Source organism: Musa acuminata, chromosome BXJ2-1 (assembly GCF_036884655.1).
Source record: "Musa acuminata AAA Group cultivar baxijiao chromosome BXJ2-1, Cavendish_Baxijiao_AAA, whole genome shotgun sequence".
Classification (NCBI taxonomy): Eukaryota; Viridiplantae; Streptophyta; class Magnoliopsida; order Zingiberales; family Musaceae; genus Musa; species Musa acuminata.
The window spans coordinates 1,139,336-1,160,145 of NC_088338.1; the positions used below are offsets into that span (position 1 = coordinate 1,139,336).

Genomic DNA, 20,810 nt, shown 5'->3' on the forward strand with positions numbered 1-20,810 from the left:
CGAACCATGCAGTACTAGAATTTTAGTTCACGTGATATGCACGTGACATTGATGGGGAAACGGCCCCTCCCCGATCGGTGACGATGTTCCATAAAACCCGAACCAATATGAACCTTATTAAACCGGGAAGCGAACCGAACCGAACCGAACCGAACCGAACCGAACCGCGATGAACTCGCTGTCCATCTGCGGCGGATTTGAGGGGTTAACTAGAGCTGTGTTCCTCGCCTGTAACTTCCCCAACCCTAAAGCCACCGAGACACAGAGATCAATGGCGGGCGAGAACAAGCCCAAATCCAATTCCAACGACAACAACTACAGTAAGGGGAAGAAGAGGAAGTATCTTCCGCATGGGGTAAATGTTATCTTCGTGTACAAGAATCCAACGTGATGAAGGCACTCGAGCCTTTTCCCCTTTCTCGTTCGTTGTTCTGTTTGATGATTCGTGTAGTGACGACGCAGAAACCGGTGAAGAAGGGATTGTATCCGCTGCGCCCCGGCGTACAGGGGGTTTTCCTTACTTGCGATGGAGGAAGGGAGCGCCAGGCGACCAATGAAGCGCTTAATCTCCTAGAAACCGTCCGTTCTAACTCTTTCCTGCTGGTTTCTTTCATTCTTATGGTTGAGATTCTGGTTTTGGTTTGCTTCCCAAATCTAATATTTACTCGGCCTTATTGTTGTTTCCATTGGGTTTTGTTCTGAGTCGTAAAACCGTTGCTGATGTTGTTTTAGCCTTTTTGCTATTGGTTTTGGTTTCATTTTGCGTTTCTGCAGCCGAAATCAGATTCTTTTTTTTTCCCATCTTGTTTATTCTTTAGTACTATCCCATAAGCTTATGCGTCGATCGTTTCTGTGTTCCAACATGTTTTAGCCTTAGAAACCATTGGTTATGGTCTTTGTGCTTTGCTTGACATTGTTGTTTGCTATCAGTAAATTAGTGAACTTAATCTTTGTGTACCTTTAGTTTTAGCATTTATTTAAAAGTGGCCTCCTCGTTGATCCATATTTTGGTTCATAACATCTCATGAATTTGATGTTATACATGTATGAAATGGCTAGGATATATTCTGATGGTATCTCTGGTTCGTTTGATGTGCAGTACTATGAAGAGCTAGTGCATGGGAAAAAGTCAGTTGTTAAATGTGGTGCTGTTCCTAGTAAACCATTGAATAAAATAATTAAATTCAGGGATTCTGATTCTTCTAGTGATGAAGATGAGGATAGTCCTCATGCAGATGAGTCAGATGCTTCCCTACGAGATCATGGGGACCTACAAACAAAGAAGGTGAAAGAAGATGCCTCTCCTAGTCATGAAAAGGAACCAGAAATGCAGAAACCTGCAGAAGAAAGTGAGGACTTACCATCGAAGAAGCAACGTGTCAATACATGTGCAGCTAAAATGGAAAATGTAGAAAGTACTAAAACTGATGATAAACCTATTGATGAGTTAATTGAAGATGAACTCAGAGAGCTAGGAGACAGGAACAAGGTTGGTTTCCATTGTGAATAGTGCATTTATCTCTGCAGTTTGATCTTGCTCTTGCTGCTTTTTTGGTAGAATATGAAAATTATTATTGCTCAAACAATAATCTCAGCTTTCTGTGTTATGAACTAAAAACTGAAATATATAATTTAATTGCATATATTTTTCGCTTTGCAGGTTTTCTTGTTATCCTTTTCTGTTTGATAAAAATATTGAAAGGAACATTCAGTTATAATTTTGTCAATGCCATTGTCATTGTCACTTTTTAATGGTCATCATTGTCCTATTCTTCTCTACTTCTTGGGCACCTATCTTCTTGGACCTTGCAGTATATTTGACAAAAAATGATGGGGAACAAAATAATTTCTACATTTTTCAATTTTATTTTTTTACTTGTTTCTTCTTAGAAATACTAGTCGTAAGGATGTTCGACATGGGCACATATGCATATATTCGTCTTTTGTTAATTGCTGAATGCTGAATTTTATGTTTCCTTCATATTTGCTAGATCGACTTGATGTTCAACTATTTATGGTATAATCACTTTGAAAATATTGAATTGATTTTTAAAGCACTGAAACATAAAAAAGTTGTCATTAGTTGGGATATAATGGACTAATATCTTCCTGATCTTTGGAATATTTTGTCTTTTAGTTTCTGGTAATTTTCATACTCAAGCTTTCAACTAATGTAATTAGATTACTTCTCAATGTATTGGATCTATTTCAACAAAATGAGGAGATCAATATAGTTCATATAGTAAAATAAGTTGATTAAAGTGGATAGGAGTATTGGCGATTTTGTGTTTTCATCAAGTGCATGCTATATTAAAAGGAAAATTTTAGTATGGATCTGAGTTTGTAGGTTAGCCATACTTTATAGATCTGAGTGCTGGGCTGCTGTGAAATATATAGAAAAAATATGTGTCTGTGTAGTTGAGATGATAACGTCAAGAAAAATGTATGGAGTTACTAAAAAAATATTTAGCTCTGATAGAGAATAAAACAAGAGATTTATAATCTAATATGCACATGTTTTAAGAAGATCCACAGATATTGTGGTTAGATAAGGTAAGATAATTATTATTGGTGGTATGAGCAGAGATGGGGATATAAGAAAACTTTATTAGAAACAATTAGCTGGAGATATCGCATTGAACAGAATTCAATGGTGGGACAAGCTCCATGTAGTTGAATCAAACTAGTTAGAAAATTATGGCATGTTATATTTATAATTTTATTATTGATTTTAATTTTTATTTTGATAATTAAAATGCATCCTTAGATCCTCTACTTTTATGTTCACTCATACATCAAATTCTCGTGCAGCTTTTGCCATGAAATATATTATTATACATAATCAATAGTCGTTAGGCATTAAGTCTTTGGAACATTTGGTAGGTCCATTTCTATAATTCTTTTATCATTCTCCTTTCTTTTTCCTATTTGTTTTGCTTACTCTCTTTGAAACTAAAATTTCTAAAACATTTATATTGAAAAACAGAGGCATTTTGTGAGCCTTGACTCAGGTTGTAATGGTGTTGTCTTTATTCAAATGCACAAACGAGCTGGAGATCCTAGCCCTACTGAGATTGTACAGCACATGATGACTAATGCTGCTTCTACAAAGAAGCATATGTCAAGGTCCAATTTTCATTCATCATATCTTATCTGCAGTTTACATACACCATCTTTGTTACTGTAGTTGTTCTCATCATTGTAGAAAGTACAATTTGATCAAATTCAGTGCTCTCCTACCAGGTTCATACTGAGGGTTATACCAGTTGAGTTGACATGTTATGCATCAGAACAGGAAATTTCAAAAGCAATTAAACCAATTATTGAACAACACTTTCCTAACGAAGCTCCTATTCCACAAAAGGTATGGGTGCAATTGTATATCCTGCTATTTTCTTCTTTTAATGATATTTTATTTTATCTTAAATAATCTTTCTGATCATGTTTATACAAGTCTAACAAGGATATATTTTACTCATTAAAGATCATGGAAGAAACAGGGAGTAAAGAATGTGACAGTTTGCTTGAAAATGCATCTAGCTACCTTTGATGTATGCTTAGTCCTTTGATGTTTCTTTTGTGACTTTATTATTAGCTATAGTTTTGATTCTTTACCTCTAGTCATCTTAATATATCCTTGTTTAGAGGGTAAAAGGATGAATGCATATCCTGCCTATTTTGTTACTAATAACTTATAATACAATAAAAGTTTTTTTATGAATTAATAATTCATATGGAACGAGACTAGAAAATAGAGAGGATAAGAAATAAAAAGAACTAAGAGGAGTGGATACAAGATATGTGTAATGCACACCCACGACAGATATTTGTTTAAAGCCATCAAATTGCTTAAGTGGCTCTCTCCCCATAGATCCCTTTTTATAGATCACTAGATAGTCTAACTGGGAGAGTGGCAGCGGCAATGCAGTGGGCAGGAAGTGGTGATGCAATGGGTAGGCAGTGGCAGTGATGGGTGGGGCGGCAGAGGATTAGAGAGAGACAGAGAGATGGAAAATAAATTTTGATGGGTATCGATCCACTTTTGTTTTGCTGTTCTTGGTGAGGTCAGTAAATATTGTATGATATGTATTTGTCTGATCAGTATTTGAGAACTTTCTTGGAAGTATGATACTTCGAATCAACTCAAGGTCCAATATCTCCTATAACTTTGGTCTGATAAACGATCACTCTTGAAGATTAGTATAGACGATGAACTTAAAGGATGGGAGATCATGGATTGAAAAATTGGGTGTACTTGTTAATATAGAACAATATTTACCAGTCCAAAGCTCAATTGGTACATGAACCAATCAGTTCACAATTCATACTTGACATATTGCGAGGTACAAGTACCACACTGGTTCCTTGAGCAGTGAACCTTTGTATATTAGGCAGTTAGCATAATATCAGTATTTGGATTCGAGTCCCATCTCCCATCTCCCACTCCTTTAAACCCACTAGCAGCCTTTTCTTCCCATTTCGTCATCTTTCGTGTTCTCACTCTCCAATCTTTTTCTTTCTTAAATTTACTTCTACTGTTGCTTCTAGTCATTGGTTGCAACTAGGAACCAAAACTGTTCCTGTTTATGCTCTGTTACCAGTAATTTTTGTCGTTGCCACCCTGTCTCTTCCCTAACCAGTTTTGATGCATCTAGGGCTTTGCTTCTTTTATTATATTTAATCAATTTAGGATTTGAGTCTTGTGATCTAAGTCATGTTAGTTTTTGTTTACGTTTGATTTAGGTTCAATGAATTGTTTTTTGTAGTCAATTCATAATTTCTTTTGATGTTTTTTAGGTTTAAGTGATATATTATGTCAATCTTCTCTCTAATTCTTGTCAGGGTTTGGTACCTTTAGTGCGTTGTTGGTTTTGTCACATGTGCTGGACTAATAACAAGTATTTTTCTTATTTGTTTGTTTTGACTGATTTAAAAGTATTTCCTATTTTGTTTAACTTCTTGTAAATCTATTCCTAATTTATAAGGATTATTTAGGATTTTTTTTGGCAGTTTCCTTATTGTGGAAATGACATTTCCGATTCTGAGGGGATTAGTTTTATGATCATGAGAAGATTCTTAATTTTGTAGAGATTAGTTTCTTGATTTTCAGCAGATTAGTTTTCTGATCTTTCATGACTTAGTTTCTCCATTTTGCTGTTGCAACAAGTTTCTTGGAACAAAGCTGTTATGTAATTCTTTGTTATATGCAGTTTGCAGTGCTATATGAAGCACGATCTAATACAGGTATTGAGAGGATGACAATTATAGATGCAGTTGCAAAATCTGTTCCTCAGCCACATAAAGTGGACCTTAAGAACCCGGATAAGACCATCATAGTCCAGATTGTAAAGGTATATAAACACTGCAGGGTGTTTTAATTTTTCATATGCTTTCATTCGTAGTTTTCAGTGCACAAAATTCAACTTATTATTTTGATGATTAACATGCCTGCTAATAAACATGTTTTCAAAGCAATAAATTTGAATGCCTGCAATGTTCTTAAACTGACATTTATTCTATGATGGACCTTGTTTGTACAGGGATTTTTTTTTTTCAGCTTGTGCTCTGGTATCAGTTCCATAGAATCATATTAAAACTATTTGCTGACTAAGTTTAGCTATTTAAAACTTTTGGCGAATAGTTCTCGGCATCTCTGGATGTTCATGATGGATAATTTCAAATGCACGAGGCAAAATGAGTTCACATTGATTCTGAGAGTCTAGGGTGGGAAGCTAAATGTGAACCTTTTAAGTTAAATCTGACCCAACTTGGACACAACTCGTATAGCATAACTTGGGCTCATGGGCTGGGTTCAGGTCAAGAGATCTTGACATGCTATCAGATTGACTGAACATATCAGTTCTTCTGAGGTTCAGTTTGACCTGAATCAAGTTGATCTGAATCTAATGTCTTGACTTATTGATCTGATCTGATCTGTTTTAATCTGATCTATTTATGGTCAGATTCAGATAAAAATTTGACCCCATTAGTGGGTTGGATGGAGTTCAGATAATCTGTACATGTTTTGACTATTCACGTTTCAAGTTGACCTGACCTTACATAACCCTAGAAAATGTATTTTAAAAACAAAGGAGAGCAAAAGAAAGAAAATGATTCTTAGATATTGGCTTTTAAAAATGTCCTCTGAAAGAAGCATTTTATCTTGCTAATTTTACTATGTTGAAAATCAAGTTATATCTTCTGGACATATTGCTTGATTTCAACGTTGCTAATATTATTACTTTGATATTTCATATTTCATATACAAATATTGACAAAGGATTCAAGCTTTGTTGGGACTTCTATTATCAAAGTTGATGCCACCAAAACCAGCTACAACTTATTTCTATTGTTTACAAAGTTGACCTGTGTGAAGTTTCTTCATAGCAAATGGAAAGTCATTTCAGAAGGCAATTTAGTATACAGATCATCTCAAGGTTTTGAATACCGGTCAAGCCAATACATTCTAATCAGTATTTTTCTGGAACATATAACTGGATACTAGCACAATACTATTCATTTTTAACATTTGTATTATTTTATTCAATGATACTGGGCAGCATAAGTTGGTGCACCACCCAGTATACTAATAATGTACTGATCCTGTAGGTTATGGAAACCAGCATTTAAATCTTCTGTTCATGTTATATTGTGGACTGTTATCCAGTGGCACAATACAGAAATGACATTTAGAATCCATAGCAGGCACTTCCTTACCATTATAAACAATTATACTTCACAACTGATGTTTAACATCTCCTAATTGTCTTTTCTTAATCATGAACCACAGCTGACCATACAATTTTTTACAAGACATTCCTATAAATCTAAGGGGCTCTCAGTAGTCACATGACAGCCTAGATGCCCTTATATTGTAGATATTGTTTCGGCTTTAGTGTTAACAAAAAATTGTGCTTTATGTATACTTCATACTTACAAGAGAGGAATTATTATGTTGTACAACAATAGCAAAACTATAAGTCTCAACATTTTGGGGTTGGCTATATGGATTTTACCGCTATTGAGATTTATAAAAAGCCATTGAGATCTTTTTAGGTCTTCCTCTTTTTCTTTTCTTATTATTTTCCTATCTTTCTTAGTAACTCCACACATCAATCTCAACATTCTTATCTTAATAATACAACTTTTTGTACATGTTTTTTAACTGCCTAATACTCGTAAGGCTTTCGAAAAGAATCTCTCCATTAACTGCTTCTGTTGTTCTATGCTGAACTTACCATGCCTCAACTGAATTAATCATTGAGTGAGTTGCGGGCAACATAGGGAATAAAATGGAAACTAGGAGCATTCATGACTTTCTTATCCCTTCTAATTGAAGTTGACTTCCAATTGTTTTGTAATTTTTTTTTTAATATCAAAGGTATTCCGTGATCACAAAAGACTCTTGACGCTCCTCGTCGTTTTAACTATCCTATTTTTTACTCTGTGAATAATATTTTCATCAATCTCTCAATTTTGTTGAATGATTGATCCAAGATACCTAAAGCTTTTACTAAAGGAACATTATGTCCATCCAACTTTTATGGTTGATCATCTAGATAGAAAACCAAATTGATTTTCAGAGATATTTGTTTCAAGCGTTATCCTATGTTCGATAACTCTTTCTCAAAGTTTTATAGGAGACTCATTATTTTAATTTATCTATAATTAGAATAGTTTTGAATGTCACATTTGTTCTTTTAAATTAGTACTTAAAAACTCTTTCTTCGTTCATCAAGCATCTTTTTAAATCTTATAATTTTGTTAAATACACTAGTTAATCAGGCTATTCTCTTGTCCTCTAAATTTTTTCAAACTTTAATAGGGATATCATTAGGTTCCATAATCTTAGTTATTTTTATTTTTTTCAGGCATCTTTTACTTCATTAGCTTTAATTTTATGAACAAATATATGATTATTAAATTTATCACTATTATTTATCATTAATACAAAGTCTTGTGTAGAATATTTATTAAATTAATTTATAAAAAAAATCTTCATCTTTTCTTAATTTCATTATCATTAACAAGTAATTATCCTCTATGACTGGGAGGGGTTTTGCTTCTTCCCATATTCATAAACCTAAATCTTTTACACCTTTGATGATTTCACGTGGGCTGTTTTATTATTTACTTACCATATATGGTCAATATGGCCTGCCAGGGTTTTCTTAACACCAATATCATTTTTGGAATCATCTGATTCTTTGTCATAGGAAGTTGTAAAACTTTCTTCTTACATGATTATCATAATACTTCAATTTGAAAAATCCTTTCTTTGCTAAACTTCAGATTGCTTTTTAGCTAGTTATCTGATTGTGAGACTGATACGTGAAACTTTCTTCAGACTATTTGCTTGATAGGCGTGGTTGAAAGGTACAAGCAGCTTTCCAAGTACAACCTGAGGGAACTGACATCGCCCAAGCAATAGCAACATCAAGCAACACATCAAATATAAGTTATCTGAGCTCTCGTTTATTTCCTTGAGAACCGATGACATGTTGCTAAGAGGATTGATGTTGAAAAATTCCAAGAGCTCTACAGAAGTTTAGAAGTATTGTCCGTGTGGTGTAACTGACCAGCCGTGTTCACCAAGATTTATGATATTCTATTTTCAGGTCAAAAACTGAACTGGAGCCATCATCTACGAGAACAAAACCTTATTTCCTAACTTCCATACAGAAGTTTGTTATATATTTGATTAATTATGTACTGATGCAACACGCTAGGAAGAGTACATTGTCTTTTTCCCTTCGAAGTAGTATTTTATTTCCTGCCAAAACTGTTAAATAACTAGATGGTTAGTGGATATGTATCACTAACCTCATAAACATGTTTCACCATTATTGCTTAAATATTTGCAATTTTGTGCTAGATTTTGGCTACAGGTAGTAGGTTTTACCATATAAGCTGGTGGTAAGAAACAAGGGCAGCATTTGACCTAAACAGGTTAGCTACCTTGCTACGTGTTTTCGTCCTTTGGTAAATTTTGTAGAAATTTCAAGTGCTATGCGTCATTAATCTTCTCCATGAGCAATCGATATATGCTTTTGTCTTGGTCGTTTATTATATGGAAAGGTTACATATCATTAAGTGCTCTTTTATTCTTTTTCTAAAGGGAAAAAATAGAAATTTATAAATCTTTATTGACAAAAGAAAATGATTTCATTCGTGCCAACATGAATCAAAACATCTAAGTACGAAGAAAATGAATTCCTTTTCTCTTGAGATTAATTGCTCTCATGTGACTACCATTGGGAGGGTGTTTTATCGTATAATTGAAGGGTTAATTACATATTATTCATTGTAGTTAGAAATTTTTAACATCTTGATTTTTAGATTTAAAAAAATTTATATTGTAATTTCTATGGTTATCGTAACGTGAAACATCTAGTTCTATTTATGGTAACGTCATTGATTTTATTGATAGAAGCACAAAAACGATAGACAAAAAGATAATTTTAATGTTTCAACTATGTTTTTGATGATGATAGATGACGATGTCGATGGGAGTTACGGATGGTTGTAGATAAGAGAGAGTAACGATAAGAGGTGAGGAAAAAGGAGAGATGACGACAGGAGGTGAGGTAAAGGGAGAGGAGGAATAGGACAACACAGATATTGACGCTTTGCATTTATATTGACATTGCTCGGTAATTGCATTAATGTTGATATAGATATAGAGTAATGTCATCCTTTCTCATATTATTGTTAGCATTGATGTAGATGTAGAATGACACTACTTTAAGTAGAGTGACACTACTCATTTTGCTTCACCTTTTATTGTTATTCTTTTTTCGCATAACAATCACTCGCAATTCTATCACCATTGAAAACATAATTATAACGTTAAAATTATCCTTTTGTATATCATTTATATTCTTTTGTTGGTAAAACTAACGATATTAGGATAAATAAAATTAGATGTTTTACTTTTTATATAACTATAGCTATTCCAATCTAAAATTTTTAATTGAACAATTATAGTTAAAATTGAATGACTTTTGAATCGAGCATCACCTACTGTGCACGATGCATGCACCAAGACTCTTCACTTCTCTATAGTCGAGTAACGATGGCACTACTCAAAAGCAGCAATTCTCCGCTAAAACACAAAAACTCTTATGTGCAGCACGTCTTCCAATTTTCCAATGACTCCAGTAAAATTACTACTTTGATATACATGACCTATAAAGTCAAAGCCTGTCTCACTAGATCAGAGTTGACTTAAAATAAAGTCATAACTTATGTGTACCAGCATCGTAATTTATCTTATGGTTTTGTAGTAATCAAATTCATTGACTTAAAATAATAAAAATGGTAATTCTAAGAGTAAACTAAACTAAGGTTTTCGATTTTGCTCTTCAAATATGAACCGGTCGTGTTCAAATGAATAAAAAAAATCAATAAAGCCCCGATCATCTGATCCTTTAGGGCTCATGACCTGTCGTCCGCCGCCGGCTGTTAACCTCTTTTCGGCTACTTCTCCATCTTTTTCGTTCTCCTTTTTCTCCAACTCCTTCCTCTTCCTCCCTTGCTCTTCCTTCCGCATCTTTCTTCTTCACCTCCTCTCTCTCTCTCTCCACAAGACATTGGCACTGCAGTATATTCTGACATTCCACATGGAAAAATGGACCAGATCTATACCAATCCAGCCATTGACCGACACAAGTCTGGTACCTGACATTAAAGACCTTGCAATAAGCACCTACATTAACCCGGTCAAAAGAATGGTTTTGCACATGCTGCTGGAACGCTCATCTACAATGTATCTATACAAAGGAAACCCAGTAAAAGTTATTTTTGGAAAGCATCAAAGAAGATTGGCAGAGGAAAAGGCAAAAGTGCTGGAAGCATTGTCCTGGCCACCTTTCGTCTCATTTCAACCATGGTTTAGGCAGGCAAACTCATTATAACTGAGCCAGGCTTGATTCAAGATTCCAAGGATCTCTGGATAACAATATCCAACCAGTTACCGTTTCTAGGAGTCAAAACAACCATTTCTAGGCTGATAGATGAAGGAACGATGTCATAATCTAAATGCAAAACTAGAAGGCATATCTTTATTAATGTAGAACTAATATGCTTTGGAGTAAATTGTATAAATCAACAATGTAACTAATACGACAGAAGTTATTTCCATGCTATAATCTACACAATCTTTATGCCATCTGGCAAGGAACACAAGCGTACCTTGATTCTTTGAACATCTTGTCCACTGACAGAAGTACATTCTTGATTTCTGGAAATGAAGTTCTGTTTCTGGGTTTAACATGATTATTCCCCATGTTTTATGACTAACTTTAGCTCCATTTCTGAGAATTATTGCCAGAGCCATGAACAACTTAAATCTGCTTCACACAGTTGGCAAGATAACCAGAACCGATCAATCTTGCAAAAATAATTGAATTAGAAAGATTCTGATGGCTCAAAGAGACCACCATATAATCCATCAAACAGTGCAATTTCCATCATGTTGCATGCATGAAAAGAATATTGCTTGAATGTTTGAGTGTGAGGCTTAATGTTGAGATCATCTTCTCAAAAGCTTCAAGACATCACCCACCAAATGCAATGATCCTGTGACAAGAACCTGTATTCATTCTGTTAGTCCAATAACACTAACTCACCTTCAGCTAAAAGAGCCAATAAAGCTATCAATCATTTTTATTAGATAGAATTCATCAAGAAAAACCCAAACCAGGATTTATTCTACTAGGTAGTAGGTAGAATTCATCGAAGAAAACCTAAACCAGGTTTTTCTTGGTCCAGCTAGTTTGGACCAGCTGGAACCATGCTGACTGTCTGCCAATGTAGTGTAAGTCAGTATGTCACTATCTAGTGGACTCATTCCAGTCCAATAAGGGACCAATATGAGTCCGACATCCACATTGATAACCGTGACTAGTGCAAGTACCGTTCAATCTCTATTATTTTATTTAATGATTCTAGGTGATATACATTGGTATTGTATATGAAACTCAATATCAGATCAGAATTTAAAACCTTAATTTAAGTATATGTTCATTTAATCAAAATTATAGATGATATACGGACACAAATGTTGTGCAATTTTAGTATGCAAGCTGGCATCAGAAATGTCATCAGAGATAAAAGAGAGGGAATACTATGAAATTTACATTAGTGCAAGGAATGACATTTATTGTAGAGCTCCTCAACATTCAGAAATTGAACATATATAGGTGAAAGTAAACAGATAATAGACAGGTTAAAATTAATTGAAAAGGTAAAATTTTTAATCCCCTAAACACAGGAAAAATTACAGGAAGAGTTAATTCAGAATTTAGGCTTTGATAATAGCTCATAAATACATTACATATGCACAGGATAAGTATTCGGATGCATAAAATCATACAAAAGTATGCAACATTGTAACATGTAAATAATCTATGATATTGTCTGCAAACTATCATTTTACTACTCTGTTAAAATTTGCTATGGAACTTCAGTAATTGTGTGGCATATCTGCTAATCACTTTTTAAAATTTTAGAATGTAATGTCTTTACCTGAAGATGAAGAGAAGGGTTGTCCTTTGCATAGTCTCTCAACCATCTTATAGCCAACGGTAAAGATGGAACTACTGCACTGGGAGAAAGATCTTTAAGAACAGGAACACACTTTTCCAGAGGCTCTCCAGTGACATCTTCATGAGTTTTCCCAAGCTTCTGCATCTTGGAACCATTATCATTGACTAAATCTGACGACAGAATTTGAAAGTTAAATACAATTTTACAGTTGGCCTGAATGTTGCAGAAAGCAAAGGACTACCTACTTAATAGTTCACAACATAAAACCAGAACATTAAATAGCATAACAGGAGAAAGACTCCTCAACTACATATCTACTTGAAGTTATAAATCAGTGCAGAGTTGACCCTTCATCCTCCCTTACACAGCTCTACTCAGAGTAATGGCAACTAAGAAAATAATAAATTGATCATATCAATATGAATGAGGATACTGATTTTTTAAGTGTGGGAGAATGCTCGACAGAGATCAAAGTAAAAACTTAGTCATATTGGATAACTGCCAACAGAATAATTTCAATTGATGCAGAAAGAAAGATGGTGAAAGAAAAGCGATATAGGAACCAAAATAATGACATAAATTAGCATTGATCAGCTTTAAGAACATAAGGCCTTAACAGAAGCATGATTTGTAGTGCCATGCCTTGCAGGATTATGTGATCCGGATATGATCTAGTTGATTCAATAGAGGTCAACGAAATCGGACCATCCCAGCTTACTTATAACAGATCTGCAGATATTATTTCAGCAAATATGATCGACCATTACAACCAATTTCTGGCTCATTTCACTAGATTTGCAACTGATCTTGCATACTTTGGTCAGTGCATGGCTAACATCATATTTCATAATCTGAATAAAGAAATAACATTTGCAACAAGAAGACAAAGTTGGATTTCACCTTTTTCTTGGATTAATTTATCCCAAGTTCTTTGGAGGGTGGACTGCCATGACAAATTTGCAGGAGTATTAGGTGCTACAATTGATGACCCGGAATCAACTCTATGATACACCGACATGCTGGGAACAAAAAGAGCTTTTGAGAAATGGACACCTGAGGAAACACAGATAACATTATGCACAAATCAACAATAAACATAAACATAATTCTTGTTCGGAAACATCTATACTCAATGATAAAAAGGATATATCTGTCGTTAAAATGGATCATATTATACAATCTATATCATTTAGCTCTCAATGATGGACCTTACCACTATATCCCCTTATTACTGGGTATTTGTTTAACTTTTAAAATTGATCAAAAAATTTCAAAATCTTTTTTCACTCTCATTCCCTTCCTTCTAGACCAAGTCTTAAATGATAGAATATGTGAAAATAAAAAAAGGTAAGGCTGTGATTCAGCCATATAACATGGTTGGACCAGTCATTTAAATGACATCACTCTTGTCATAACAAGGTACCATGCAAAAGATCATGAACATCAAGAAAAATGAGCAATATCTTTTTTTTCTTTTTGCAAAGGATATGAAAACCTTGCTACCAACAATCAAGGTCTCTACCAACTACCTTAGCTGACATCTTCAAAATTTGTTAGATGAGGTTACAAAAACTCAATCCTTAAGTGGGTCTAGTACACCACCCCCAATGTTCTACATATAAAAATAGAGCAATATCACTCCATAGTAACATTTAAACAAGATAAAAACTAAATAGTATCTTGTTTATAGGTGGTAAAACTGAAGAGAGTTCACTGATGTAAGAGTTAATACCATTTGAAGCACATATGTCGACAAGTGGTGGAAGCAGAAGTTGAGGGTCTCTCTTCTCCATGCAGTTAAACAAAAGAATCTATTGAAAAGAATTAAATAGCACAATGGAATTTAGTACAGGCCTCTAAACAGGAAAAAGAATAAGCAAGAAAGATCTGTATTTAACAAAGTCAGATGACTTTATAACCAAATCTCACCTTCTTAGATGCTTTCTTAGATTCACTAGAATGCTTATTCTCATACAAACTAGAATATCCAAGTTCTTTCACAAATCCATTCTTTACAAACTGCTGGGCTTCTCCTACAGCACTGGAGAACCACCTAGCACAAACCTCCATGCTTTCTGGACTATGAGCACCATCCAAGTAAAAGATCAGATCACCAGAATTTCCATATGGGATCTGCTCAAGCATTTTTGGCTTGTCAATAATAGTTTGAGCTCGTCCACCAAGTCTGGCAGTGGAAAGGCCTCTGAGAAATCCTACTGGTAAGCCTTCTTCTGGGTTATCCTGATGAAAACATAAAAGTTTATTCATATATATAGCTGAAGATGAAACTATAAAATATCACACTATATATTTGCTTCACAGATTTAACTATTTGGTATAGAATAAAAATTCCGGTGCTCAGTGTACAATGCTACCATATATACATAAATACATAAGATCATTTCTTGCTGAACCTTTTCTCCAGTAAATAAAAATTTTATTTCTCATCACCAAAGTACAGAACTACTGGAACAACAAAGAATTTGTTGTTTCTTTTATGTGAACAAAAGCATTAATTAGTGACTAATTAATATTTCACGACTATGTCCTCTATGTGAACAGGCAAGTACTAGAGATCCAAAAACTCTATGTTTCAGAATTGTCCGGCAGTGGGTGCTCCTTAGGAAACTTTGCTGCTACTGTTTTCTCAATCTTGTTTACTGGTAGTTCTTCATGAAAAAGAGGTTTGCTAGAAGTTTCTTTGTTCTTTCAACCCAGATGATATAAATTGCTGCAATAAGCAGACTCTTTCTGAGGATTTTATAAGATAACTACCAGTACAATTAACATGATAGCATTTCAATACCTGACCAAAAAATAGTAGTAGTTATGTTCTGCAAAAATTTAACAGACAAATACTTAGTAGCTGAACAAGTAAAACAGTGGTGACTATCATTTTCATTGATGTTTAACAGAAGATGTGCGTAGAATTCTGCAAATCCTTTTCTTGAAAAGGATGCATAAGTGAGGATTTCAACAACAGTCTGACAATGGTTTCAGTGACCTATTAAACTGATACGATAACCGTACATCAGGTGGTACACCAATCAGGGTTTTGAATACCGGTCCGTAGAGCTCAATACGGTACGTACAGATATATATAGTCGGTACGCTAGGGTATACCGATGGTACACGCTAAAACCTTAAAAATACCTTTACCTACCATGCCAAGGCGTACTGATCGATATGCCTCGGTAACGGTTGAAATCCTGGGTGGTACCGGTCGGTACGCCTCAGTACCGGTCAAAACATTGGTACTGTCTGGTAGAGGATGGTCTGCATACCGGTATCCTCTCGGACTGGTACGTACCGCTAGTACCGGGCGATACACATCGAAATTGAGAACTCTGACACCAACCACATTGCACCGATGTCATTGAACAAAATAATAAAAATGAACCACATATGTACTAGTATCAAGCTATACATCGTGATACCGATACTTTGTCAGACTAATAAATATTAGTTGGTATGTGTCGATTTGACCAGTACTTAAACCTTGTGCACAAGTACTTTGTGTTTATGCCATATCCCCTTATACCATCCCATGAGTTAATTTTCTCCAAAAGCAACTCCAAGTTTTGCTTTCTTCCAGAACCTTGGTAAATAGGATCTCAAATTAATTGTCTATCCTCCTTTCTATTGTTATGTGCTTCATACACAAATCTCTGTCCATGCTGGCCCACATATTTTACATTTTAAGGCCATCTATGGCAAATGCTGAATATTCTCTGGATTTTCTTGCAAACTGAATAAGGAAAATCCAAATTTCATGCATAACTTAATTCTAAAGAATTTCTAATATGTAAAAAAACCAATTTTTGGGTGGTCTTCAAATATATCAGGAAATGCATATCTTCACAATTATGAAAAATAAATATATAAAAATTGACAGTTTCCTCCTCTTCCTCAGAAGCATAGGGCAAGAAAGACTATGATATCCTAGTCATAAATAAAGTTGTGTTGAGCGGTCTACTTTTGCAAAGATTACTCTTACTCATTTGTTTAATCTCCTGCATAGTGAGAAAAAAAGACCTTTAGACCTTTACTCTTATTGTACATGTCACTATTATCTTTGCAAACCTCACAAAAGGCAAAAACTAAGGATGATGTCATCTAAATGTACTTATTGATTACATACACAGTAACTTAACTGTGATGAGCGATCTTTTCTTTTTTCAAAATGGATGATAAACCTACTCTGATATACTTTGCTAGGACCTATGGAGAACTGCCTGTAGCCCAACCATGTCCTGACACTGAGACCTGTTCTTTCTCATACCAGGCAGTCTCATCATGTAATCCGTATTGGTCCTCTTCCTCAGCTGCTCTCAAATGAAACAAGATGAACATGATCGATCTTTTGCCTTATCTAGAAATTGATCACCCTGGTTCTTCGCTGCACACATCCAACGTAACATGGGATTTGAGCAATTGTTATAGAACTCTTGATCAAATGGAACTACCCAGCCTCCTCCGTTTCGCTATCTAGCTCATATCCACACTATCTAGGCTGGATTCGCAAGGATTTCAGCAGATTTGAAGCGATCTTGATCAAGTCCGAGCTTCTCTGGCTTCGATTGAATTAGATCCAAGTTGTCTTCATAGACCAGGTTTGGAATGAGTCGAAAGAACATAGAACTTAAGAAAAACTAAACAAAGAACAAACTTCAACAAAGAAAACTATCCTAAATGAGCTAACTTTGTCTCGGGTTTACCCTTATTTAAAGATAAATACCCCTCTGTTTTTAGTTTAGTCCTTGATTTGCAAAGATTCGAGGAAAATTGGGAGTTTGAGAAGTAAATTTGAGAGATATTAAGCAAGAATGGGACAGAATGAGTGAAAGAGGGGAGAGGAAAGTAGATGTGATAGGATTAAAGTTGGGCACAGATCTGAGAGCGGGCAGTAGGATCACTACGTAGTTTGTATGTGTACTGACTACTGATCGGTAAACATAAAATGGCATTTTTATGTATGTACTGATCATATTTTGATCTATACACAAAATGATGAATCTTCCACTCAGTATAGCCTGTCTTGAATCGAACTGGGGATATTGGGTAGTATGCCATTGAGTCGGACCAAGACCAAGTACATTAATGTATTCTCAAGTCTCAACAACCAAGAAAGAATGTGAGATTATAGTTAAGACAGATGGAGTTGATTCTACAAGCAAAAGTGTTGGATACCTTGGATCTATTATCAGTAAGAAATTGGCATTGATGAGGACACATTATTTATAGAGTAAAAGTTGTATGGCGAAAGTGGATAGGAAGTGTTGAGCAGTCTATGAACATGTATAAAAAGTTAGTTGAGATGACAGTGTCTAGGTAAATGTGCAAAGTTGCTAAAAAAGATACAATGAGAAATGCTTTCATCTGCATGACAAACAATTAGATATAGCTTCAATCGAAGATAAAATGAAAATCATTTAACATGGTCTAAACATGTTCAAAGGAAACCTACAAATGTGATGATTAGATGATGCTAGTCAATTAGGATTAGTGGTGTAAGGAGAGATCATGGAAGACCTAAGAAGACTTTACGAGAAACAATAAGAGAGACTTCAATGCATTGACATAACCAAAGATATCTTATTGCCCCGACCTCAAATAATTGGGTCATCATGACTAGTTGTACTAGCAACTTGCATTTCTTCTAAGCTTTATGTTTCCTCATAAGAGCCTTTCAATTTTCTCTAGAATCAACTTTAACCAGAAGCACTTGACCTTTCATAATTGAATGCAATACTAAATTAGCATCTTAGTGTACTTGGCAATTCCCACGTTACTAAAAGATGATGGAGCATCATTTTTTATTATAGAATATGAAAACTAACAAACAATCAGGTCTTTTAAATGGCTCACATTAGGAGTGAGTTCTGCATGCCCGGTTCTCTGAAGCCAACTTGTGCAAAGAGCAACAGCAAGACCAGCATTTATGAGCTGGTGATCTCCAGCTAATCCAAGCGTTAATCCATTCATCACTGATGGATCAAGTGGGGAAGCAAATGTCAAAGGAATCTGTATTTGGCAAGAAAGGTGAGATCAGTTTTATTTGATCTTGATAATGACAAGAACTAAATAGGAAGATGGTAGAATTCACAAATAAACCCAAACATAATAAGGTATCAAGGTTCATTGCAAAAATTATAACTTAGAGCTTGGTGTCATGAACTTCATATAATCAATTCATAATCTTTTTAAGATTTTATCATGGAAAATAATCTTGCAACCGAATAATGTTTTGCATGAATTGAGATTACCATTAACTCAGATGCCCTCTCCTCAAGAGCAAGCATTGCCTCCGGAAGTTGGGGTACTGTGAATGCAGGAACATGCGGCTTCATGGGGAAAACATTTTTCAGAAAACTCTTCATAAAATGACTGCATAATTGGATAATCAATACAAAAACAATGAAATACAGTGTCTATTTTGAGATACCAGCTTCTGCCCAATTCAGCTGGTAAAATGACAAATTGATACCTTGAAAATCCCAGCCTTTGCTGAAGCAATTTGTCCAATGGTATCTCCTGCATAAACATTTTGCTGTCAATTTTTTTAATAATTTGTTAAGTAAATCAGCACAGAAGCATCATTTATCTACTCTCTAGTATGTTGCATAGATAACACAAACACATAGCAGGTGTAAACTAGCAACTTGCAATTGCTTTAATAATTAAACAATATATGATAAAACAATGCATGAACCAAATTATTGATTCAGGAGAGAGGTCCCCAGTGATTTGTCCCCATTAGCTGATTTGGCGTGTTTATGGATCATTCCAGTTTTATCCATTTCCCTTGAGAAAATCAAAGGAAGAATTGTGCTACTCAGTTTGGTTTTGTGTAATAATCATCTTGGTTAGTTGGTTCGCAGATGGGAGAACCCAAGTTTGAAAGGTGAAGAAAGCATCTTCCACCTTTTCCGATGGGGTATCATTTAACCTCCTTTTCCTCTCTTCCCACCAAAATATATATTCATATACACTTAAACAAATATTAATAAAACCTATACAAGCACATATATACATATATATAAAGCAAACAAACCATGGGAATGAAGCACTGTACCAAATAATGATCCCAATAAGGACTGGTATGTCAAGTGGCATGAGTAGGAATATACTCGACTGATGCATGCCAGATGTGACAATGTATGGCTATGCTAGCTGCCTAGCTAGCACATGGGCAAGCCAGCAGGACATTGACATGCCAACTAGGCAAACAACAAACTCCTATCTCATGAATGGTCCCAGTAACACAAAATGCACAATTATTAGTACTCATGGTAAACTATGTGGTAAAAAGGTAGTTACATTTATCAAGGGTCTTTGTTTCATGTACTAGTATCCTATTGATCCATTGGTTCACCACTATGCCCCAGTTGGCATAATACGAAATTGGACTCACAAACTAATACAAGCCAATGACATTGCCAAGACATGTACGGTGGCACACACATAATGGCATGAGACCCTTACTAGCATTGTTCAAATCATGCAGGTATCACACATATCACCTAGTATGTAACAATTTAATTGTGAATTAATAGGTCCATGGCATCAAGATTATTGCCACAAATATTTTTTGGGAAGAGCAATTGGTATTGATGCTGCATTGTTTAATATAGAGTAGTCTGATAGCTTTCTTAAAATGGATTGGACCATCATTTGAACCCATTTGCTAATAAATACCTCATGAATACAATATTTATCAATCAATATGATAATCCTCAGCACGAAAATTTCACTAAGTCATGGATCTAAGCATCAATGTGAGGATTTAAATTGTAGAAATTCTGTTAATATTAGTTTGTCTAGGTGGAAAGACCAAGTCAATGGATATTGTGCTGATCCATATTGGATACCAATCGTACCTAAGGATTTAAACAATCGTCTATACCAAGGTTCGCAATATCGTACTATACCGGTATTTCGACCTGGGCTCGGTACCGGTACGGTACAGTATACCGAGCTGACACGGACTTAGCTGGGTTTGCCTAAGTCGTGCGGCACCCTTGCGTGTCCGTCCGCAAAGGTCAGCCACCCCGAAGACTCCCATTGTCCCTTAGGACCAACAAAAGAGAGAACGGGCAAGAGAGAATGCCTCAATCGGGATCCACAAGCAAACATCTCCGAAAAACACTTCATAGACAATGCAAATTACAAACAGACATTACAAGCTCTGAACAGTGGCACAACAAAGGGTAAAATGGTCCATTACAGACCGAAAATCTCTCACACGTGTCCGCATGGCA

The 20,810-nt window shown here is 35.1% G+C and overlaps 2 protein-coding genes across 5 annotated transcripts in view; one reads left to right on the forward strand and one right to left on the reverse strand.

Moving 5' to 3' along the window:
- Positions 1 to 229: 229 nt before the first annotated feature.
- On the forward strand, positions 230 to 8,571 carry LOC135598336 (uncharacterized). Its single transcript, XM_065091968.1, has 7 exons — positions 230 to 355; positions 463 to 579; positions 1,100 to 1,489; positions 2,987 to 3,126; positions 3,244 to 3,364; positions 5,211 to 5,351; positions 8,348 to 8,571. The coding sequence occupies exons 1-7, from the start codon at positions 272 to 274 to the stop codon at positions 8,429 to 8,431; spliced, it is 1,077 nt and encodes a 358-aa protein (XP_064948040.1). The 5' UTR covers positions 230 to 271; the 3' UTR covers positions 8,432 to 8,571.
- Positions 8,572 to 10,338: 1,767 nt separating this feature from the next.
- LOC103988553 (folylpolyglutamate synthase) overlaps positions 10,339 to 20,810 on the reverse strand; it is a 34,695-nt gene continuing 24,223 nt past the window's right edge. For 3 of the 4 annotated variants that reach the window (XM_018828872.2, XM_065091969.1, XM_009407121.3), the window contains 8 exons: positions 19,037 to 19,083; positions 18,816 to 18,893; positions 18,418 to 18,573; positions 14,479 to 14,790; positions 14,282 to 14,360; positions 13,450 to 13,602; positions 12,529 to 12,719; positions 11,038 to 11,593 (listed from right to left, as the gene is read on the reverse strand). In XM_018828872.2, the coding sequence (XP_018684417.2) occupies positions 11,534 to 11,593; positions 12,529 to 12,719; positions 13,450 to 13,602; positions 14,282 to 14,360; positions 14,479 to 14,790; positions 18,418 to 18,573; positions 18,816 to 18,893; positions 19,037 to 19,083 (1,076 nt within the window). In that variant the 3' untranslated portion in view covers positions 11,038 to 11,533. Of the gene's footprint in view, positions 10,681 to 11,037; positions 11,594 to 12,528; positions 12,720 to 13,449; positions 13,603 to 14,281; positions 14,361 to 14,478; positions 14,791 to 18,417; positions 18,574 to 18,815; positions 18,894 to 19,036; positions 19,084 to 20,810 lie in introns of those variants that run through there. The other variant, XR_671961.3, reaches the window with a different exon arrangement.